At 40.3% G+C, this 25209-nt stretch overlaps 1 protein-coding gene across 2 annotated transcripts in view; it reads right to left on the minus strand.

The window, feature by feature from the left end:
- Nucleotides 1-25209, minus strand: part of Cntnap5 (contactin associated protein family member 5) — a 915960-nt gene that overhangs the window by 110956 nt on the left and 779795 nt on the right. For both annotated transcript variants that reach the window (XR_008217835.1, XM_052736717.1), the window contains exon 19: nt 18837-19061. Coding sequence is in view for 1 of the 2 variants with exons in the window: in XM_052736717.1 (XP_052592677.1) it covers nt 18837-19061 (225 nt within the window). In the remaining variant the exon portion in view is untranslated. The remainder of the gene's footprint in view (nt 1-18836; nt 19062-25209) is intronic.

The following is a 25209-nucleotide window of genomic DNA, read 5'->3' on the forward strand; positions in this document are numbered from 1 at the left end:
CAGCCACAGTGCGTTTCAGTCTTACAACTGCTGCAGTTTAAAACAATAGATTCACAATAAGACAGATTCAGATGGAACAAGACTTTAAATGCTTTACAATGTGTGTGAAAATGTATGTAGGCTTGGAAGAGAGAGAATATATATATATACAGTTATATAAAGAAATAGATAGTTTTTAAAAATAAAGTCTTTAAAGAGACAGTAAAGGTAATATAAAAAATAAGTCATGTAAAAATGGATATTACACAGAGAATCTGGATTGTGTTGTCTTTGGGATTAACTGCAGAAAAACATTTGATCATAAAAGCTGTTGAGTTAAGCCAATATGTATATTTTAAAGGTACCTTGACTTCAAAATTTGGATGTAAAGATGCATTGCTTTAGAAAGGAGGCTCTGCTTTTGTTTCCACAGAAAGCAAGAGGCTATGGATTTGTGCCAGATTAAGATGCATCAGGTTTGACTAGCCAAGACCCCGTAAAAGGTCTCTGATGACACCATGGCCCAGATGATCCAACATCCAGAATGGTTTCAAGGCAACTGGCTCAGACAATATAGCCTCACAGACTACCCCATAAGCCTAAAATTTTCTTTATGTCCCCATAAGATACAGTGCCCCCCTCCAGCAGGAAGTAGTAAGAAAAAGCTATGTCCAAATTCCCAAATATACCAAGCTGGCTTTGGAGATGAAATTGGCTCACTCCTTCTCTAAACCCAAGTATATTACAAAAAAAAAAAGGTTAAAAGATTCTTGTGTCCCATATCAAAAGAGCCCTCTGATGTGGGACAGAGAAAAACCAATATTTTTATTTAAAACAGGTTAAATATAAATGCAATCTCTTTCTAAAGAAATAAAAAGGGATATGATATAGATATAGTAGGATGAAAGGGTAGATTATTAAATCTACTTTTAAAGAGCAACTTGTTTAAAATGTTTTACATTGCTATGGATTTTAGTCTATTGATGCAAGTTTAAACTTAATTTTGTTATACAGTATATATATTTCTATTCTTGTTTGAGGTATTATGTTTATGTAATTCATTTAGATTGGAATGGATAATTAAGAAATACAGATTTATAATTAGTCTTCTATGATAATCAAACATATAATCATGTTAGTTTAGTCTTCTAGGTATACATAGATATATTTCAGATAGATAGGTAATCTTCAAATACTTCAAAGAACTAAAAAATATGGCATTTAAAATATTTTTAAAAATTTAGACTTTCTGGATAGTGAGACATGTCTGCTCCTGGCAGCACTGATTTACTTCAGAGAAGAGGATGGGCATCGAAGATTCTCCATATGGAGTTTATCTTCACCTTGACAAAAATAGCCATTTGGGCAAGAAACTGTTCTTGCCTGGACTGCTTGATCGACTGGACATGGAGGACCCATGGAAAGGTGACCACTGAACTTTGCTTGGCAAAATGGTCCTTCAGGTTCCTGCTTCACAGAGGAAACTGCCAGACATTCTACAGGACACAGAGAGAAGTGACTGACAGACTCTAGGCCTGTGGGCTGAAGACAGATGCCCCAACTTTACAAAGGAACTTTAGGTGACTGTCCAGGCTGCCAGCTGTCTCTGTCTACCCTGCAAGACTCCCAAAAGTTTCTTGCATCCTTCTCCCATTTCTCAGGTAATAGTATATCCTTCTGGGGTCCTTGATGTAGTTAAAGACTAGTTATAATTTTCCTTAGTTATGATAAAAGATAAGTTAGATATGAAACCTTAGACTCACAAATATTAGAGTATCTTCTCTAATTTTACCAAATACAAATAAACTAGTTATTATAAATACACTAGATAGTGTAACTGTAATTCTTGCTTGATAATTGTTTTGTTATCTGTAATTTTACTATGTAAAAGTTATAACCTTCCTTTTTGAAAAATAGAAAAAGGGGAAGTGCTATAGATGATTGATTGATAAATGAAACACTGATTGGCCAGTAGCCAGGCAGGAAGTATAGGTGGGACTAGCAGAGAAGAGAATTCTGGGAACAGGAAGGCTGAGGCAGAGAGACGCTGCCAGCCACCACCATGAGAAGATGTTAAGATACCAGTAAGCCACAAGCCTTGTGGCAACTTATAGACTAATAGAAATAGGTTAATTTAAGATATAAGACTAGTTAGCAAGAAGCCTGCCATGGCCGTATAGTTTATAAGTAATTTAAGTCTCTGTGTGTTTACTTGGTTGGGTCTGAGCAGCTGCAGGACTGGCGGGTGAGAGAGATTTGTCCTGACTGTGGGCCAAGCAGGACCAAAAAAACTCCAGCTACAGCATATATATTCCCATTGGCTGGGAATTTGTCAAATAGCCTATCTATTCAGTGAGAGCCACGAGGATCTGTCTGTCTCCATTACCCTAGTGCTAGGATTTGCCCAGCTTGTTTCAATGTGTGTTTTGGTGACAAGTACTTTACCCACTGAGCCATTCCCCCAACTCTGTCTGTGCGTCTTTAGTGAAGTCCATGGCAGCAGGCTGCTTCTATAGCACTTTGATAATTCCTGCACCTGGGTGTTCAAGCCTCATGTCATTACCTCCTATAGTTTACTCACTGTCCTCCATTTCTGCCAAGTGTCCTTTGTTCTGCTTCTCCCTATGGGACAGAGCTGATGAACATTATTAAAAAGCAGGGAGCTGAAAGCTGTTGTGAGCAGGCACAGGAGGAAGCTTAGCAGCAGACCCTGGGGCCTTTCAGATTCCAAAGTTTCAGGACATGGGTCTGCCCTCTTTGGAGACTACAACTAGTATTTACCAACTAAGCCAATCCTAGGCATTTCCAGAATGGTGTGCCCTGATAATTGTTTGGTATTTTAAGATGCTATCTTTGGGTCAATATTACAGAAGTAAGGTAGGCTCTCAGGAAATGTTCTGAAGAAGGCTCATACAGCAGTGTCACACATGACTGATAAGTTAACAAAACCTATGATTGCAGCTTGGAAATGACTTTGACTTAGAATTGTGGGGGTAGTTTTTCTAGCATCTCCAAAGCACCAGATTTTTTCTTGAGAACTTCTATCCTGGTTAGACTTCTAATCATCTGTCTTTAGATTTAGACTCTGGGTGTGCTTCAGTTCTACTCACCAAACTACATAAGAAATCAAATTTTATTTCTCCTTTTTATTACATGATGTATTTTCAATAATGTTCGCTAATACTTTCTTCTACATCTGATCTTTCTTCTTGAAAATCCCCTAAGATATTGGACATCCTGTTTTAAAATTATAATTCCTTTCTTATTCCTGTATTGGCAGTTCCCCACAACCCCCATCCCCTTCATTCCTATTCAGTTCCCTGGGTAATTTTTCAGGTTCTATCTTCCAAATTCATAGACTTTCATGTTCAGGAAAGGCTGAAGTGGATATCTAATTCCATTTTCATCCACCTTATTGTTTTAGACAAGGTCTCTCTCTGACCCTGGTACTCATCCAATGGCAAAACTAGGTTATTGATGATCTCTGGAAATCCATCTCTCTGCTTTGCAGCACTGTGGTTACAGTCTCATGATGCCATGGGCCAGGGTTTTAATTAGGTGCTGGGATAAGCTCTGGTCCTCCTGCTTGAGCAGGTGAGTCATCTCCACAGTCCCTCTGAAATGTTGGTTTTCTGTCACCCACTTTATGCATACATTTATGAATACCTTGGCTTGTTCATTTGATTATTTTATTTCTCATCTTGAAAGGTTTATGGACACAGAAGTTTTTGTTTCTTATTCACCCAAATGATTGAGACACTGAAAATCAGATGAAAATTTCAAAATGTGGGCTGATCTTATTAATGAGTAGGGATCATTGGCTGGAGATCACATGGGAGACTGATATTCAATGGGGGTATTTCTAAAGACTTAGACATCATGTACATTTTTCATAAAACTGTTCATTCTGTGGAAGAATGCTCTTGTTGCCTGCATTGAAGAAAGAAAGTCGATAAAGTCAGGCTTAGATCCCAGAACTCAGTGTGCAGAGTGCATTGCATGTCTGTTTGCTGCTGCGTCTAAAGTGAGACTTCATCTTTGGCTAATTGTTGTTTCAGTTTCTACATGCCAAGGTAAGTCGAAGTTAAAGGTGAAAAGGAACCTGTTGTTTATCATCCTGAGTGAGGAAAATTTAACTGAGAGTAGGCATCTCCCTTCATAAACCCCATCTGATCACCCCCTATTTGATGTTCAAGCCCAGGATTAGGGTAAAGAGAGCAGTCACGTGATTAGCAGCTATAGTGAAGCAGGCAATGATAGAACCTGCTTGGATGAAGCAACACACAGCCCTCTCCCAACAATGCACTTAACAAGTTGGCTTCCACTTTTGTAGAGCTGAAAGCACACCCCTTATGAAGCAACGGAATTCCCTGAAAGCCTTCAGTAACTGCCTTTTTATGGCCAAACACATTCTGAAGCATGTCCCAGAGCTAAGGCCATTTCAGTAATGCAGACTATGCAAGATTTGGATGCATGCACATCAAGGCAAGGTAATTTTAGGGAAAATCCCTTATTTACTATTCTATGCCTAAGCATGAAAGGTACGCATGACTAAAATCAGATGCATCATGGGGAAGGATATGTGCAGTGAACAGAGGCTTACATAACCCAAGCCTGTCAACAGAAATAGGAAACAACCCACGGGCTATCCCAGGCAACCAACTTCTTCTCCTTTCCCCAAACCTACAAAAAAGGAGCCCCAAACAGTGAGCGGGGGCTCTTGAATAAGTGCCATTCAAGGTTGCTGTTCTCTTACACAGTATCTGGCTTGTACTTTCACTTCGTTCTTAAATTAAATTCCTTGCTACTTTGCTATTTGTGTGCATGACTTCAACTCTTTGACTAAGATGCCAAGAATCTCTGAACACCAGGTCCCAGCAGACAGCAGCATGACAGTGGGACGTATTCCCACGAGCTCACTCCAGCATAGCCCGGAAGGGAGGCCACCCCTCCTCTGTCTGGTGTTTAGTCTTCCAATTCAGTTTGCTGACATTTCTGTCCTGCCTTTATCTGTCTTCTGTTCTCTTTTTCTTTTGGGGTTCGAGCATTTTCAATTCTTTCTGAAATTCTTTATGTAGTTTTGGAGGTGTGAAAAGGGAGACTTGATAAATTTGTACATCCATCCATGTTTAAATGGTGCCCTGAATTTTTATATGCAGTTTGTCTGAACAAGAACAATGCTGCTGAGCCTTATTACTAATATTGAAACCACTTGTTCTTAGAAGATTCTCCCATACGTTATTCCACTCCAACATCTCAGTTTGACCAGGACTATCAAACTTTGCTGGCTGCTCTCACATCCAGGGGCTGTAGCTGTGTCCTGCAACATGTGTGACAAAAATTGGCATCGTGGGGACATTTTCTTCTCTCCAGATTCCTGTGTGCATCTTTGTGTGCCACAGTAGAATTACAAAGTACAGGAGCAATGTGGCAGACTTTTCTTATTTTATGCTAACAACACATTTCTAAAATGTTTTACCCTCTTATATCCTTGCCCATACGTTCAACCCGAGTCCTCTTTTAAACAAATGTCTCTTAAGTGAGACATTGAGGTAAGCAAACACGGGGAATATTTCAGTAGCCAGAGACCTGGTTTGGCTCTGCCTACATACACCACCCTTCTAATAATAATACACATGGCAGCCTGAGACACTTACCTGCAGGTACTATGTGTACCTTGAATTCACATAGCAGTCAATCAGCAGCATCAGACCCATCTGTATCCAGCTGAACACACACACACACACACACACACACACACACACACACACACACACACACACACACAGACCTCTTTCTGACCAATGGACTAAGCTTCACCTCACCTCAAGGAAGATTCAAACTTAGATTCTATTCAAACATAGTCACTGATCTGGTCTGAAGTGGTTTTAAGCTTATGTGTGATAAGGCAAAACTGTGTTGTCAGTAAAGTTCTAGAGAGAACCCTCTGTTTATCACATTAGGCTTATGTATAACCAAGTAAGCATATGATTAATATCAGATGCAATATTGGAAGGGACAATCAGAGTAGAAAAATGATTATATAATTTAACATATCAATCAAAATAGCACCTCCAAACTATGACTGTTAGAAACCACCCCTTCTCTCCTTAAACCCCACCAGAAAGATCCCAGAGAGTTAGCTGTGGTGCTTGAGTATCCTCACTTATACAGCCCTCTGTCAAATATGACAGTTCATTTCTCTCTAATCTGCACCACTGCTTTGTTGGGGCTAGTTTCCTTCAACACTTTGCAATCTCTTTGTGTTTTTATTACATTCTAGAGTAAGAGGTCTCTAAACACTCAGCCTGAACCTAGATCATCAAGAACAGTGTCACCAGGAACGGGGTTGGTATAGGCAGCTAATACAGTGTTCACCACAAAACACACAAACTCCACGAAACCTCAAACAAACCGTGGGAGGAAACGGTCTGTCACTGGAGAGAAGAACGCACAGACACAGGGAGGAGGTCAGAACACAAGCACATGCTACAGCACCGAGGAGCCAAGCTGCACACTAAAGTGGAGTGCATCTTGAGGAACTTTGAAGTAGAAGAATTAATGACCATTCAAGGCATCCCTGCTGCACAAAAGAAGACGAACTGTATGGAAGAAGCCCCACCTTCTGCAGAATCCCTTTCCCATCCCAAGGTGCAAGTGTTTACAGGTCAAGTCCAGCGAGAAGAATAACAACATGCCTTTCACCTGAGAAAGGCTTTCTTCACACAGATGGTAAATATTTCCTTAATCCTTAAACCTCTAATTAGAGGCCTAGTCCAAAAGTTAAACATGCAATCCCCCAATCTCTCCACACCAGCCTTTAAAAAACGATCCAGGTGGCTCAGTGTGCAGCCAGCTCTTTGGTGCCTTCTGCAATAACCCTAGTTTGTATTTATCCCACATCTTTCATCTGAGTCCTGCAACCCTTTACAAACAGGATCTCATTAATCCCCACAACCTGCTGCGAGACCCTTGACCAACACAATTATCCCAAATCTACAGATGAAAACAAAGGGTACCTTGAGCACTCCTTGCCCCCCCTTTCAAACAACTGAACAACACAAGGGAAGATAATAATTAGAGGTAGACATTATAGTGGTAAGAGAGCAAGCTTACTTTAAAAAAAAAAAGCAGTTGATCAGTTCTAAGAACAAAGTGAGAAGATCCAGAGGCTTTTCAAAAATATAGCCACAGAATAGCTGATCAATAGATGGAGTTCCAAACTACACATGTGTTAGAGTTGGCCAAATGGAACTTCAGAGAGAAAACTGACGAACCATAACACTCAATTGAGTCTCTGCTCCTGCCCAAGTTCACTCAGAAGCCTTTGCTCATTCACTCACCAGGGATGAGGCGTACTCTCTCCCCAGAGTCACTCCACTGCTGTCTTGTGACATTGTTATCCTCTAGGCAGCTGGAGGTTTGGGAAAGATGTTGCCCCTTTAAATGAGTGTACATGCACTCTCAGATTGTCCTTCTTTTAGCTAAGATGCTCTAGAGAAATCTGTAAGGCATCCTTCATGATTGCCGAGTAATTCTGACTCTCTTTAGAGGACCCGATGCAGCTATGTTTTGCTCATTCTAACACTAAATGCTCTGCCTGAAAGTGTTCATGTCTGTTAGTTACCTGGAAACTGTAGCTATTCTATATAAAGAGAGTTTCCTCCACGAGTATGCATGTCTATCCCCCAAACCGTTTGCTTTCTTTGGGGAGAGCACTGACTAGACAATTACTTGCAGTAATATTAAACCTTCCTTTTGTGAGAAAAGTTCTTTTAAAGAAGGGTACCTTCTTTTCATTGGTCATCTTTAACATCCTCCCTAGCCATCACTTGCCCAACTTTGTGTCTGAGCTAACAGCTTTATTACTGACAAATGAAACCCTTTGGGATATATTAACTTAAGAGGTAATGAGCTCTCACTGACCAAGAGGCTGAGTGTCCTCAGCTAGTATCTTCTGTAAACCTTCCTACCTAATATTTTCCAAATGTATTGGATAAGTGCCTTAATGCATGCTTTTTCTCTGTTCTAGTACTATAAAAACTCTATCAGACTGTTACCACATTGGAACATAAAGTTTGAGGTACCCCAAGTCTGTGTTCTCTGAGTACTCTGTGTTCTGTGGCCATGGTCACTCATAGCTGACTCTAGAGTGAAATATCTCTTATCCCTTTCCACTTGAGAGTTGTATTTTTATATCAACACTTCACTCTTTTTATCTCTTCTTTTTTCTGGCTCTATAGGCCTCAAGAGGTTATACCATTGTCTTTGGTTACAAAATCTTATCATGGACTCTCTGGGGACTTACTGCACTTGATAATTGTGTGACTCTTTATCTTACTAGAGGCAGAATACATATTTCAATGATAGAACACTCTGTAATCTAAGCTGCTTTGCTCATTGATAATATTATTAAGATGAATCAAACATGTCTCTTCATCTCATGAATCTTCTGAAAGTCAATAATACTCTGTTAATTTTTCTATTATATGTGCATAGATCAGTATCTAGAACATTTTAAGTATTATAAATAATATATAAATTATATATATATATATGTGTGTGTGTGTGTGTGTGTGTGTGTGTGTGTGCTTACCATTCAATGTGGCTACATTTGGAGATGATAATTAAGATCAATTGTTACACTAAGAATAGAATTGACCACTGTGTGGAGACATATCCTTGCATTCTGCCCAAGAGTTGATCTAAATGGGCTGGCCAATCAGCTGTTCAAAGGACCACCCCTCAGGAAGGCTCACTCACACTATGCCAAGATAAAGAGATGAAAAGGGAATTATTTCTTTAATCTGATCATGTACCTGTCTTTCCCAGAATCCCTGAGTGAAGCTTCATGATCGTCATGAAGTTCTGTTGGGTCTGCCTTTCTTTCTGAGCACTGTAACCATCCCTTTCTCTTATCTTCTGTCCTTTCTTTCAGATGCTTCTCCAGAGCCCACTTGTGCTTTGCCTGACCTTCTGGTCTTCCTTACTTTTTTTTTCTCTTTTTGCTGTGTGGCCAATCTCCATGTCTAGCTCAAACAGCACGGTTCTCTCTTCTTCTTCTTCTTCTTCTTCTTCTTCTTCTTCTTCTTCTTCTTCTTCTTCTTCTTCTTCTTCTTCTTCTTCTGTGTCTCTGTCCTCTGGACAGTTGCAGAGAGTTACAGTTTGCCTGCTTCAGTTTTGTTTTAGACTCTAATAAGGTTATCCTTGACCTTTTTGAGCCCATTCTTGACTACCTCCATTAAAGAGATGAAGAACTAAAGAGGGGATGCCAGTTTCCCCAGTCACAAAATGATGTCACAAAGGACATTCCCTGATCTTACAGGATTAGCATCCTTCAAAGAAAAGGAACAAAATGACTCAGAAATTTTCATTTTTCTCTGTCTACACACACACACACACACACACACACACACTTCCTCCTTCCCTGCTCCTTCACGATTTCTCTCGCTCCTTCATCTCCCTTTGATGTAAACACATGAGCATAAGTAGAAAAGGTGGTCAACCCAATAGAAGACCCCTCAACAGACCACAACTCTGTCAGCCAGCACTTGACTTTGCACTCCTTTAAGGAAATAACTTCCCCCTTCACGTCACCCAGTCAACAGCATTTTGCCTGCAGTCCTCATAGACTAAGAATACCCTCAATAGGTGTCTGTAGAGTTATTATATATGATATTTCATTAGCTTCATGTCTATATAAGCCTTTGATTAGTGTTCCTTGCCCAAGAACTTAGAGGACTAATTAAGAAGTTTCTACTTTCCATATTTTGGTTTTCTTTGATAATGATTTGTACAGGCAAGTAGCTCTACACTCACCATGACTGAAACACATAGAGGCTTTAAACCATGTTTAACTGTATCTACTGACTGGGGCTTAAAGTGTGTGATCTGCCAGTACACAAGACTATTATCCTTCACATACACTCTCTCTTCCTTGATTTTTATCCCCTCTGCTGATCTTTCTACCTCTCTTTAAAAGGTATGTTTCACAAGGTCATAGAAAAAAGCCATTTTTAAATGTTCTTGCTTTCATGCCTGTGCATAGATAAATCTGCTCTCCCTGTGCAATGACAGCCACCTGATGTGAGACTACCCATACCCTTATTTTCACCTTCCTCTAGCAATTTTCTGCCCATGAAGTGCTCACCTTCTGGGCACTTTCCATTTCCTCTTTTAATTATCCTTTAATATCAAATGTCTTAAATATTGGCCTTTGTATTCATGCTCTGATAACACAATATTAAGCTAATAATTCATATTATTATTACTATCAATAAGGTGATGAAATGCTTTGTAAATTTCTGTTTGTTGAGTATATATATATACATATATATATATATATACATACATACATTATTTTATTTTGTCTGCATTCAATTGGTTAAAGTAAAATATCACATACTGAGAAACCCTTGGCCTACTATATGATTTTTTTTCTTATGCTTCTAGTGTTGGAGATTGAAGATGAAGCTGTTTAGTCTTTCCACTTAGAGAGAGGTCCCTCATCTTTGCTTATTGATACTGACTTTCCCAACTCTGTCCTTAGATGCCATGAGAAGAGAAAAGATAAATTCCTTCAGTGTCTTCTTTAGGATCAGGGCTTCAACCTCCATGACCCCATTTGATATAATTACTCTCTTACTCCAAATCTAACCATAACAGAAGAAAGAGAAATCAGTACTTAAAATTCTAGGGTAGGAAGTAGGGGCAAACTTCTATTCATATTAGAGGTTATTATATCTAAATAATATTCAGATACTTAGGAGCAAACAAAAAATTTAAAGGATTCACTACAATAAAAAGAAGAGAAACAAGAAATAGTGTTCATATTGTATTCTACCCACATGCCTCTATTCCTTGGATCAGACCCACCACTAAGCACTGTGGCTTAGGAAGGTACTGAACATATCCTGCCCTTAAGGAGCACAAATGGTCTTTGCTGAAAGGTCATAATGTGTCACAGCCACACTATTAGGAAATGGATTAATGAAGGGAATTAAGAAATTATTAAAGTTCACACATGTATGCAATGATGCAATCAAGCCTAACATGGAAAGTATCAATAGATAGAGCAATCCCAGAGACTGAAGTGGTCAGGGCCAAGTGAGGCCAAGAAAATAACATTCTGGGTCATGCTTCTCCAGCTCTGTGCTTCAGAATTCCTTATGTCCTGAAGAACACAAGCATACTGAAGCTTACTGGTGTCAGAGCGGTGGGTGGCAAGAGGAAGCAGTAGCCTCTGAAGAGCTTCCTGGAGAGGAAGTGGGGATAGAAAGGACATCCTACTGTCAAACTGACCCTGTCTAGCAGCTGTGAAGTTTTGTACTTTGAAGACACTTTATGTCATGGTCCTTTCTTCTTTCTATTTCCCTTTAGCTAGTACATAGGAAATACACGGTATCTCAGGTCATAATTATTCCTTTTGAGGTGTGGGCAATCAGAAATTCAGACTGTGATCCTTATAAATTTATATGCTCCAGCAGAATTGATAGAAGAGAAATACTAAAGCAAAGACACACAAATCACTCAATTCCAGAGGCAGCTGAGCAACCACGAAAGGAAGGTGACCTGTGAGCATCATTTGGATTTTGTACTGAGAGAATTTCAGCATAGATTGATAGTTTTGTTTGTGCATCTTCTAACTTCACTTATTTATTTCAAATATCAGGGAACCAAAAAGATCAATTTAAATATTTGTATAATGGGTGCATACATAGACAGTGTGATGATTTATGCTGATTGTCAGCTTGACAGTATCTAAAATCACAAAACAGACAAGCCTCAGGCCGTGCCTCTGAGGGTTTATCCAGATTAGGTTAACTGAAGTTAGAAAACCTACCCTACATGTAGGCAGCACCATTACAAGGCCTGCAGTCCTGGCCTGGAAACAAAGGAGGAAGAGAGCTGAGCACCAGCATTCATCTCCCTCTGCTTCCTGCTACCTTCAGCTCCTTGCTACCATTCTTTCCCTTCCATGATGAATGCTATCCTCAAATTATGACTATTTCTTCTTAAATTGCTCTGTTAGTACAATTTTTAGAGCAAAGACAGAAGCAAATAATTCCCACAGGTTAACACACACACACACACACACACACACACACACACACACACACACACACACACATACACACACACACACACACACACACACACACACACACACACACACACACACACATTTTCCAATATACAGTGAAAATAACATGATAAAATGAGGAAAGAACAATTAAAAGGTTGTGTTAAAATTTTGTTTGCCAAGAGAATACTGACTTATCACTCCTGATTGAAAAGTCACTGGCTTCATGCAATGTTCTGTGACTTTCTCTGCCAGAATGAATGGGTCAACTTGTTCTCTCCCTGTACCTAGTATCCACAGTCTTCCTGGCAGATAGTCTAACTGTACTAAAGCTGTACAAACCTTATGTCTATAAGAAGCTGATACATTTCTGACTGAAAAGCAGGTTCTTAAAGGCAGGGCATGGTCTCTGACAATATTTGTCACATGAAAACTTTGAAGAAAAAAAATGTTGGTATTAGGAGTAGGGAGAATTGTTATTCAATAAAATGTTGTATGGCTGGGCTGATGTTTTAGTTCACAGAGCACTTTCCTTGCAAGCACAAAGACCTGATTTGATACCATTTGTGTTGACATGTACCATAACCTCAGCATCTGGTAGGTAGAACCAGACAGAATCTTGGAGCTCACAGGCCAGCCAGACTATCCTAATTGGTGAACTCTTAGCCAATGAGAGACAATCTCGCAAAGAAATGGAAGGCTTTGCTGAAGATGACATGCAAAGTTATCTTGTGGCCCCCATGTGTGTGCATGCATGCACACCACACACACACACACACACACACACACACACACACACACACACACACACACACACACACATGCCCCACAGGCATACAGAAATAAAATGAAATGTAGAGATCAATGATATTCTCAGATCACTCCTCTCTCTGGACATGCTGCTTCTATTTAAAGCCTTTTCTTCAATTTCCAAGTTTCTAAGTAGTTTTCTGTGACTTAAAAACCCAGGCCTGCCTCCGAATGGGTGAGACAGTTGATTGGCTTGATTTGTTTGGGAGGCATCCAGGCAGTGGGACCAGATCTTGTGCTCATTGCATGAGTTGACTGTTTGAAACCTGGGGCCTATGCAGGATTGTTTGGCTCGGCCTGGGAGGAGGGGACTAGACCTACCTGGACTGAGTCTACCAGGTTGACCTCAGTCTGTGGGGAAGGCTTTGCCCTGGAGGAGATGGGAATGGGGGGGGGGGGGGTTGGGGGGAAGGTGAGGGGGACGGGAGGGGGGAGAACAAGGGAATCTGTGGCTGATATGTAGAACTGAATTGTATTGCAAAATAAATTAAAATAAAAAAAAAATAAAAAAAAACCCCAGGCCTGAGAACTCTAGCACCTCAAAATCTACCTCTATCCTCCAGTGTGTGTGTGTGTATGTGTGTGTGTGTGTGTGTGTGTGTGTGTGTGTGTGTGTGTGTGTTTGAGAGAGAGAGAGTTTACATCCCAGAGGTGACTATCCTTTCCTTTAATTAAACACCAGGCACTGTCACTGTTTTGACTGGAAGTGACAGCAGCAGCCTAGGCCGAGTAAGTCCAGAACTGGAGACGTCAATACTAACACGAAGGGCAATGAAGAACCGCAGTCCTGCTGAAAGAAACTGCTGCCAGGGCAGGGCTCACAAGCATGCCTTTGACTCACAGGCATCTTCTCACCTCTGGCCTGACTATGTAAACTCGATTTGCCAGCTGAGAATTTTGTTGACTATTTACAAGATTTACCCTTCTAACTCTGCACCCTGGTTTCTTAGCCCACAGTGCTGGAGTTAGAGTTTGCAGCCTTCTGAGAGAACAAATGGGACTCCTTTTAATCTGGCCTTCTCATCATCACCACCAGATTCCCAAAGGTATCTTAAAACCAGAACAAGGTAAGAAGCTTTCTAACACAGCACTGTTGATTCTGCCCAGGATAGCTGTGAGTGGAACACAAGACTGTTGATTCTGCCCAGGATAGCTGTGAGTGGAACACAAGACTGTTGATTCTGCCCAGGATAGCTGTGAGTGGAAGACAAGACTGTTGATTCTGCCCAGGATAGCTGTGAGAGGAACACAAGACTGTTGATTCTGCCCAGGATAGCTGTGAGTGGAACACAAGACTGTTGATTCTTCCCAGGATAGCTGTGAGTGGAACACAAGACTGTTGATTCTGCCCAGGATAGCTGTGAGTAGAAGACAAGACTGTTGATTCTTCCCAGGATTGTTGTGAGTAGAACACAAGACTGTTGATTCTGCCCAGGATAGCTGTGAGTGGATCCTGATTGCAGGGGATTTCAAAGTAAACTTCTTCACCAATTGAACTTTCACTCTCCTTATCTTACTTCAACTTGTAAGGACCCCTAACATCCAAAAAAGGAACTGATTCTCTTTTCTTTTTGAGACAGGGTCTCATGTAGCCCAGGCTGGTCTTGAACAGGCTACAAATCTGAAGCTATCCTTGAATGTTAGTCCTCCTGCCTCCACTTCCAGGTGTGAGCCACTGCTTTGAGCTCAGAAGTACAATTCTCATTGTAATGTACCCAAATTCCATTAAAATGTTCCTAGTTCCTGATCCACTGTTAATCAGGTCATGGCTTAATGCTGTGAATACATTAGGAACATGCTGAAAACATGAATTCTTCTTAATTCCTAAAGGAGCTTTCAAAGCCTGCAAATGAAGCCTTCACAGACAGATGTATTCATGAAAGATGATACAAGGAGGGAATAAGGAATCACAAAATCTAAGACTTAGGAAGAAATTCAACTCTTGCTTGTTGTTATTCTGTCTTTCATCTACTTCTCAAATTATTATACTTTCCCCAGCAAATAATCCCTTAATTGTTATCTGAAGATCACTAATGATAAGGAACTTAATACTACTGAAGATATTTGCTCCAATGGTATAATCACTCAACTCTGAAGTTTATTATTAAAGTTGGTCAACGTCTTCTTTCCAGCTAGATTGCTACAGAAATCTGATCACTCCAACTCTGGCTAGGTTGATTTTTGCACATTTTGGGCAGCTTTGGACTCTGTCTCTTTTCATATAGAATGGAGACAGCATTGGGTTGCTTGTCCACAGTCTCTCATATTAGTCATACTAATAACACCACTAGAAAAATTAATGAAACAATGTGGATAATCGCTCAGTTGTGTCTTTGAGGGTATGGAGATGGCTGAAAGTTCCACAAATTCTCAATAAACCATCTCCTGGACTATCTGACTAACCACTGCATGGAGGACCCAAAATGATATGGGGTAGAAGTGTGGTGGGAGGGCAAGAGTCAGAGAGGGAGTCAAGATTAGCATATAAAACAACCGGTTAGCACAGAAACCCTCTCCCCTGAAGGATACACATAGCCTAACAGAGAATGTGCTAGATAAGCCCCTGGGAATAAGAAGGTAGTTATGCAAATGACTTATAAAGGAACATGACCTTGAGGCCAGTCCCAGCCCACCAGCTGGCTGCCCTGTTCGGGACTGCCTTTTTCCTCCTTAATAAGCTATTTGCACCACTACACCTGTGTCTCCAGCCCAATTCTTTGTTCCAGCATACAACAACCCAAAATCCCAGTGACTGTCTTCTAGGATGCAATCCACATCTTTAACAGAATGGCTTTCTGTGTCAAGAGCCTCTCCTGTTAGTTAGCCTAAGACGCCATGCTGCACACCTGAGCTTTCACACTTCCTGAGACCTACACAACCAACACTTAGGGCCTATGCAGCTCTGTTTCCAGAATTTAGTTGGGGTTTCTAAAATGTAAATATCTATACAGTCGGGTGGCACTTCTAATAAAGAGAGACTTTAAGAATGTCTTTAAAGGAAGACATGGGAATATGCCAGGGAGGAATTCAAGAATGATTCCCTAATAAAAAAAAATATTAAGTGTTTGAAAGAATCATGTGTTTCACAGGTTAAAAGATTAGCACTTTTTATTTAGTCCTCATGATTAAGAAAGGAGACTCATGTATGGTGGTGTACATCCATGATCCCAGTACTCAGAGGCCAGGCCAGCAAGCCTGAGAGTTCCTCCAAGATGCTCCCACATGAAGACACAACACAACTGAACACCTGACTGTGCCACTGGGCTGAGAAAGGGAGGGTAGATCCCCTTGCTGACTCCTGCATGCTGTTGTTAAGAGTCAAAATTTATCTCCAAGCCCCACCTGCCCATGGGCAAGATAACTTCCTGAAATGTTGGGAATTGTAGTTCCTGAGAAATAACAAGCCACATGTTTTTACCTCCCTAAACAAGTTTTTTCTGAGGCTATTACTCTGGATGTGCTTGATCACGTGTAGATGGGAGGTACATAGGCAGGAAATAAATCAGGATGTATGTTTGCCCCTGATTAGACCTGATGGAACATGCAATGCATTATGGGTTTTGCTTTTTTAAGTCCCTGAAAAGTATGACTCTCGCTGGGAATTGGGGTGGATCTGATGAGTCCATTTTTATGGTCAGTACTTAATTAAAACTTGCTTCAAATTTGGCTCAAAAATATGGAGCTGGTTTTTCTCTCTAAAATCTCAGAATTAACACTGTGATATTATAAATTATTTATTTGCTGTCCTTGTGTCTCAGTTCCTAAAACTGCGGAAACCTGGCATACTAGGAATATTAATATCAATGGGTAACCAGAGTTACTAGAGAGTTAAGCACAGTATAGGCTCATTATAATAATTAGGTGCAGTGATTCCTGTTCTCTGTTTCATGCATTCATGGCAGTCATATTTTCAGATGTATACTGTGACTAGTATAAGTATGTGAAAGCCTACCCTAAAGGTACTTCGGGAGCAATCCTGTCTCTTTAGCCATCTTTCTACGGTCCAAGCACACCAGGAAAAAGTGATGCAGTTTAGAAGGGAGAGTACTGGGCCAGTTGTCAGGAGACACTCCTGGCTGTTCAGTGGATTAGCCGTCTGCACTACATGTACCAGCTGGAACCGTCCATACCTCGGGTCCAAAGACAGCCTCACACTCGAAAGGGTTGCCATAGCAAAGCTGAAGGTCTGAATTATTGGGATCTTTTTGTGCTTAAACTTTTAAAAGTCTAGTGAGAAATTGGTGATTAAATCACCCAAGAGCTTGAAAAAGAATCAAATCTCTTCTTCCTCCTTTTCTTTGTCTTCCTCCTCCACCCTTCTTCATCTCCATCCTCCCCCTCCTCTGCTTCCTCTTCCTTTTCCTCCTCTTCCTCATTCTTCTTTTCTCTTTATCTCTCTTCCTTCCTGCCTATCCATACTTTGTCTTACATGTTGGTCTCAGAATAAATGGCATCTGTAGCATCTTATGAACTATCTATTATTATTGTTGTTCATTAGGCTGGTTCATCTTACACACCCCTGAATATTCATTATACCTTTCAGAATAAGTAAATAGTTCTTTATATTCAAGTCATACATAGTACACGGTGAGAAAGAAACAGAACACAAAGAACAGACAGAAAATAGGACACCAACACAAATATGTACTTTGCACCTGAGGTGTAGACAAGGTCACATACAAGCTGCCTTCGACGGGTGTCACTTCTGCTGTGGCACACAACAGTCCACCCTGGAGTATAGCTTTGTGGTTGAGATGAATTGACCAAAAGTCTGAAATCCTGTAGTGATACCAGAAGATTGCAAGAGGATTTGAACCATATTCCTGACCATAGGACAATGTTATATGAGATCATATGATAGAGATATATGTGTGTGTTTCAGTGGTTTGTTTGTTCAAACAATTGTTACATGTGGTAGGATTTTGATTTCATAGTGTACTTGGTCATGGCTTTATTAGGAGGTTTTGTCCTTGCATAGTGTGATTAAAAAATTATGTGATCAAAAAGCTTGACTTCCAACTGCTACCATATATGGTTACCATCAATATTTCTTGTGTGATACAATTTCTGTCTTTTCTCTAACCTTCTCATATCCACTAGGTCAACCTTCCTTCCAAAGCTGGATTCACACCTTCATTGTATGTTTATGAGCAGCAGCATGACAGGTAGGTACTATAGATAGATACCTTGAAAACTGAGAAACAAAGTATCCTTTGCAAACTCTATTTTATTGGGGATGTCAATAGCAAAGAAACAGAGATAACAAAGAGCTGCAGCCTTCAAAAGACACCGGAGTTCATCTATGTATGTGAAGTCAGGGTACAATGTCCTATAATAAGGCATGAGTTTTATAACTAATTTTAATAATTGCAAGAAAGGAAAGAAATAACAAAATTCTATTTATCAATCAGTAGTACTTTTTGGCAAAGTAAAATACTCCAGCTCTTGCCATTTCAGAGTGGAAAATATAACAGATCAATAGTCAATCATTATGTACAAAGAGTTGCTATCTCTAAGAGAAAATTAGATTCTCAGAAGTGAGGTTCTGTGCCACAGAGTATGGCTCCTATATCATATTTCCCTGGAAGACCTAGACAACGCCCACCTATAAACACAGCCAGTATTTATGCTCTACCAGGCCCCAGCGAAGGGCAGGGCAGCAAAGATGGCAGGATACATATGGAAACTGCCCTTCTGAATTTCAGACCACCTTATGATCTTTTAAACTTAGTGGATTCCGGCATAGAACAAATAGTAAAGGACCAGCACAACACAATCAAGACAAATTAAAGTGGATGAGTTTGAGACTTTGGTGGCAAATTGACACTGTCCCGGGATACTGATTATGACTCATAAAGGTAAACTGGAATGCAGGATTTGGCTGAAGCTGCCTAGCTGCTAGGCTGAGCATGAGCTGTCCCTTCAGGTAAGGCTGGCCTTATGGCTTCATGTCACCAACACTCACCATTCTTGCAGAGCAGAATAGCCAGAAAATCCTGAGAAGAGGAATTGAGGAAGAGCAAGAGGCTGGGGGCCCATGCTGTCACAAAGCTCAGTGTGATGGTTTCCTTGGATGGGGCTGTATCTGTGTAGATAGCTGAAGACGAGAGGCTTGTGTTCTTGGTCACCGGGTATGGTTCTTGAAACATGTATGTAACTGAGCTGCCAGAATCAAAAAGAGCTGAAATCTCTGTAAAAAAAAAAAAAAAGACAAGAGAGCACATTTTCAAACGCTCAGTCAACTACTTGAAGTAATTATAATGCCTGCCCATTGTTTCCTTGCACCCAGCACTGTGTGAGGGCAGTTAAAAAAAACTAGACAATGTGCTTAATAATTTTGAAGAGGCTCAAATCTGCCTTTGTGTGTGTGATCACATATGTGCATGAGGATTCATGTCAGAGACTAAAGGTGGTGTGCTCTCCTCTATCGCTGTCCTCTTCATTTTTTGAGACACTGAACCTAGAGCTCCTGTACTAGCTAGACTGGCTGGCCAGTGAGCTCAGAACTCCTCTTATCTCACCTCCTCTAGGGACATCTTGTTTTCTATGTGAGCGCTAGGGATCCACACTCAGACTCTGATGCTTGTGCGGTGAGCACTATGCTGACAGAGCCGTTTCCACAGCCCTTTGTATTCATTGTTTGCAGTTAGAAATGTGGCTGGGGATCTTAATCACAACACCAAACTTTGCTCTGTATCACCATGTTATTCAGTGAGATGGTCTATAAATCACTGAGGAACATTGTCCAGCAGGGTTTAGACTTATGGAACCTCTGTGTTGCAAGAAAGTATCACCTGCAGCTGGGGAGATGGACTTCTTAGATCTGTGAGTGCACATCTGACTGTCAAACTGTGTGGTAAACTTGAGTTCATGTGGGTATGAAAGGGTTCTCTTCTTCCAAAATGAGGGGTACAGTATTCCTAACCCTCCCTCGATATTCCCTGGCATAGTGTGGGGCACTGAGAACATAACCAAACTTAGCTTTGCTTCCTGATGCTCTTGCCATTTTTCTGCTTGTGAAAACTCTGTTAACAGTCTGTAATAGTACCACCTAATTAATGCTACATGTTTATGCATGTTCTCTGGCAGACTGGCACTGCTAGTGCAATTTTATGAAAGGTTCAAAAAGAATGTTTGTCTTTCATCAAGCAAGTTATATCAATGTTTCTTTTGTTAAAAATAGGAAGCATACACTTATGGCCATGAAGATGTTATGTTGGCTTGTGATCTGCTTGATTCAAGTGTTTTCCACAGGGACTTATGACCTGCATTTTGAGATACTATTTTCTAGTTAACAAAATAAAAGCCCTTGTTTGATGTTTGTATATATAGTTGAATGTGTATGTGATTCACAGTGTATGAAAAACAGATATAGGCATGTACATTATGATTTTTTCTTCTCTTTAGGACATTAAATCAAAAATGGAAAAAAAAACATTTTATGATTAGACATGTCACACAAAATTGATGTCCCTTTTCTTCTCCTGGACCTAGTTTTCTTTATTTCTAATGTTTAGGCATTATTTGTTTCAGTATAAAGCCTAGTTCCATGATATGTGTAGGTTCTGCTGCTCATCTGTTTTCTTCTGTTTTGTAGCAGGAGATAAAGGAGCTGGAATGGGTTTAGTTTTCCCATAGATTACTTATGAAGAAAATCTAAACATATTCAGTGAATTTTAACTTTTATTGTTATTTTAACTTGAGATAGGATATCATTAGAAAATGTAATAAGAACAAGCATGTAGGGAGAATTTGCAGGCTGTGTGAAGTATTCACTGAGTGCTAAACATGATCGCTCCTAAAAAATGTCTGCATTTCCCACTCATTAGAAAGTAAAATTGAGGAAGTTTGAGAATAAATATATAACTACTGTCTCCCATGGTCAATGGACAATGGTAAATGAGTAAAAACTTGAACCAAGACTATTTCTGCAGAGCTCTGGTGACAGGTGAATTAAGTAAGAGAAGACAGTATTTATAATGGGAACTATTGCAACAGTTGGAACTTAGGCTTACAAATATTTATGACGTATATAGGAATGCTTATTGGATGAAATAAAGGAAGCCCATGGCATAAATAAAATACACATCATGGTCTGCACATCTCCACTATATTAAATGCAGGTAACATTTTTTGTTTGTTTGTTTGTTTTGAAATGATTGTCTAAGTGGTTCAGTTAGGTTCAGCTTTCTAGATTTGTACATCAATTTCCAAATTTATTATCTAGCATTTTTAGCAACAAAAATATTTAAGTGATGGAATTTGTTATTGAGTCAATAATAGAAGAAAGACGAAGGCAAAGAAGTACACATTGATAAATGATACCTAGGCATATGGATATTAGCAGGCAAAAGAATCATATGAAGACTGCCAAGGTGGCTCAGAGGATAAAGATCCTTGCAGCCAAGCCTGATGATCTGAGTTCAATCCCTGTGAACATACTGTAGAATGAAAGAAGCTACTCCTATAAGTTGTGCTCTAACCACACATGTGCCCTGGCATGCTGACAAACACACACACACACACACACACACACACACACACACACACACACACACAGAAAAAGAGAGAGATGCACATACACATGAAAGAGAGAAATAGATAGATAATAAATAAATAAATAAATAAATAAATAAATAAATAAATAAATAATAAATGTAACTTAAATTTGGTAAAATAAATAATGGAATCATATAAAGCCCAATCTTACAACAAATATAAAAATTAACTCAAAATGTAACAAGATCCTCAATAGAAGAGTTAAAATTATAGAATACTCAGAAGAAATCGTAGGTGCAAACTTTTACACCCTTGAACCCACCAATTATTTCTCGTGTATGACAGTAAAAGTAGAAGCAATAAAAGAAAGAAAAGATGAATTAGGTTCCATCCGAATGTAACAGCTTTCTGTTTCAAAAGATGTAATGAAAACTCTGAAAAGAAAATACATAGAATGGGAGGATAAATTTGTAAATTATATTTTTATAAGGGACGTATACTCAGAAAAGAGGAAAAAGTTGTGAATGAATGGCAATGAGAATAAAAATCTGCAAAAGGTTTGAATATGCAGTTATTCAAAACAGACATGAAATGAATGGTAATGATTTCAAAGACTGATTAGCATGACTAGTCATTAGGTATGAAGAGCCACAGTATCACACCGTTTCCCATACAGCAGGGTGTTTGCTATAAGATAGGCACACAGTAACAGGTTGTGAGAGTGCAGAAAAACTAGAGCTTTGTACACTTCTGATAAGACGGGAAGTCCGCAACCCACTTTGAAAAACAATTAACAATTTAACAGTTCCTCGAGAGATGAAACATGGGGCCAGCAAGCTGGCTCAGCAGGTAAGTGAACTTGTTACTCACCAATCTTAGTGACCTGAGTTTTATACCCAGAGCTACACAGTGATATTAGGCCCAAGGGGGAAAAAATCCCCACAAGTATTCCCAGAAAGGGCAGTCACACTGACTTGGCCCAAAATGAAAGTCTAGGCTCAGCTCAAGCTGGACTCTAGGAAGATTTCTAGTGTAAAGATCAAAGCTCACAGGTGGCATTCCTTAGGAACCTGTGAAATTTTGATGGGTTTCTGCCCACCAAAAATGGCCAGTTCCCTTGGCATATACCTATGGTTACCTATCAAAGCTAACTTTCAGTCTTCCATGTTACCTAACACATGTACCTGTTGTGCATTTCAAATCCTACACTAGAATCCTGGCCCACTGGCCGTCTTACCTCCTCCATTGGCTCCTTCCCAGGCTATTCCAGGTTACAAAACTGGCAGGCCCCACACTTCCACCCCAGCCCTGCTTCTCTGCTTCGCTTGCTAGCCTCTGCCATTTTCTCCCACTTCTCTCTGCCACCCCTCAAGCTCCGCAGTGGAGATAGCCCTGGCCCTGGCCAGTCCTATTTGCTCTTTTTTCTTTCAGTTCTGGACTCTTCCGGATGCCTCTGTCTGTTCTCTCATATTTACAGTCAACAGAAGTATACTCCCTGTGGAGCAGCCATTTCTATGGTTTCTTCCCTGTGCCATCACGTGCAGGTGGAAGAAGAGAAACCGAGTTCTCAAAGTTGCTGTTTGCCTTCTACAGGACCACATGGCACACGTGTGCTCCGTCAGTTTCCCTTGCTCAAATAAATGCATGTAATAAAATGATAGCAATCTATGTGACATTCCTAAACACACACACACGAGTTTCAGGGTTAGTATTGTTCAGAAGCATCAGAAAATGGAGACAGTCCAGTGCCCACTGTCTGACCAACAGGCAAGCAGAGAGAGAAGTAGCCATAAAACACTTTGGCAATAAAAAGAAAAAAAATTGCCTTGACATGGGTGAAGTGACAACATTATCTAATGGGAGAAAGATGAAACAAAGAAGCAATATGCATTAGGGTTCCTTTATAAGAGGGTTCCACCTCGGCAAATCCACAGAGACAGAGGGAGGAGTGGCTTCTTGGGAGGCAGCAGACTGCTGGAGGCCATGAGAGTTTCAGGTCGCTGACAAGAAAAGAATCTGAACCTAGGTAGGGAAGGGTATGTGAAGAAGAACAGGAAGCAGGACAGATACACCTTACCAGGGGGGATTTATCTGGGTTTGAATTGTATCTAATTAAAAGACTAACAATAAATAAATCTATAAAAAAGCACAAAAAGCAAAGAGCCATATTCCTGGAGGGATATTTCAATCACATTTTTATTCAGAATAAAATCAGAATCACAAATGAGAAAAAGCCCTAAAGCAAATCAGCAGACCAAATAAATCAAAGGTCCCCAGCTCTGAGAGTGATTGACTTTCATATCACCCGGGCTGGAGAGATGGCTCAGAGGCTAAGTCCTCTTCCTTGTCCACAGGACCTGAGTTTGGTTCTTAGCACCCATGTCAGGCAGCTAACAACCACTGGGATCAGTTCCACAGAATCTGATACTATCTTCTGGCAACCTTGGGCTCCCACACACACAGCACGAATGTACACAATCATCCGCAAAAAAAAAAATACAAATAAAAATACAAACAACCCATGAAGGTAGAGCTGGTGGACAACAGCTGGACCATTGGTGGCATGACTTTGAAAGTTTATCCTGGGATCGCCACATCTCCCCTCTCATTACTGCTTCACAGAAGCTGTAAGAAATAGAGTTTTTCTGCCACATTCACCTATGATGTCCCATGTCAACATGGATACAAAAGCAATAGAGCCAAGGAGCTATGGGATGAAATGCCTGAAATTATAAATGCAAATCAATGTTTCTTCCTTGTTATAGCACCGTAAGGAACAGGAAATGGGGATTGGGCCCAGGACAGGTGAATGAGCACATGTCCTTTATTCCATCCTTGATATCCCACATGTTTAAAAACCTCAGCTCTGGCATACATGATGCTGCAATAAAAAGCAGGGAACAGCCCCCCAGCAAGGAGCACTCTTTATTCAGTGTTCTCTCTTGGAACATGGCTCTCCTTTTCAGTTCCAAGTCACATTTCCCAGAGGCAATTGTAAAGACAAATATTTGTTTAAGAAGGACATCTTACATCCATTGCTTATGCAGGAGATCATTTAATTTCAATAAAGAGGTTTTTAGAAACAGTAGAGTAGGTAGGACCCTGAAAAGGTTAAGAAGACAATTGTTTATTTAACTGATGCATCAAAATGAGAAACAGGTATTTTAACAGGTGTGAACAACAATTGTGGCAGTATCAACACAGGAGAGTAAACACAAATGTTGCAGAAAGGGAAGCTGTACCAATGAGGCTAAAGAGGAGGACTTTCCCGGGGATGTTTGGATGAGAGATGCAGGTAGAGCCTCCGATCGGGGTTTCCTTTCCCCATCAGAAGATTTTACATAGATACTACAGGACACTTTTGGTATACTGTGGCATCATGTCTGGTCCCTGCATCTGCATGTGCTTCTTGTAATAATGGGACAACTCAAGGATGCACTCCAACTTTATAGAGTTGTTAGCAGAGTTTTCCCCATGTGAAAACTGAGAACACCTTTGTCTTCAAATTAATTTAAAATGCATTTGCTTATTCTTTAAGAGTGTTATATATGCTGTCTTTATTATTTTTTGTTATCTGGACACAGGTCAGGGTAAACCAGCAAGAGGGAACCTCAATTGGGAAAATTCCTCCATCAGACTGGTCCGAAGGCAAGTCTGTAAGGGTATTTTTGTGATTAATGATTGGTGTAGGAGGTTCCAGCCTACTCTGAGCAGTACTGCCTCTGGGCAAGTGGTCCTGGATTATCCAAGGAAGCTGGCTGAGCAAGCCACCAGGAGCAAGCTAGTACACAATATTCCTCTTGGTCTCTGCTTCAGTTCCTTTCTCCAGGTCCCTGCAT

The sequence above is a fragment of the Peromyscus californicus genome, unplaced genomic scaffold, assembly GCF_007827085.1.
Source record: "Peromyscus californicus insignis strain IS unplaced genomic scaffold, ASM782708v3 Scaffold_14__1_contigs__length_90479793_seg_2, whole genome shotgun sequence".
Classification (NCBI taxonomy): domain Eukaryota; kingdom Metazoa; phylum Chordata; class Mammalia; order Rodentia; family Cricetidae; genus Peromyscus; species Peromyscus californicus.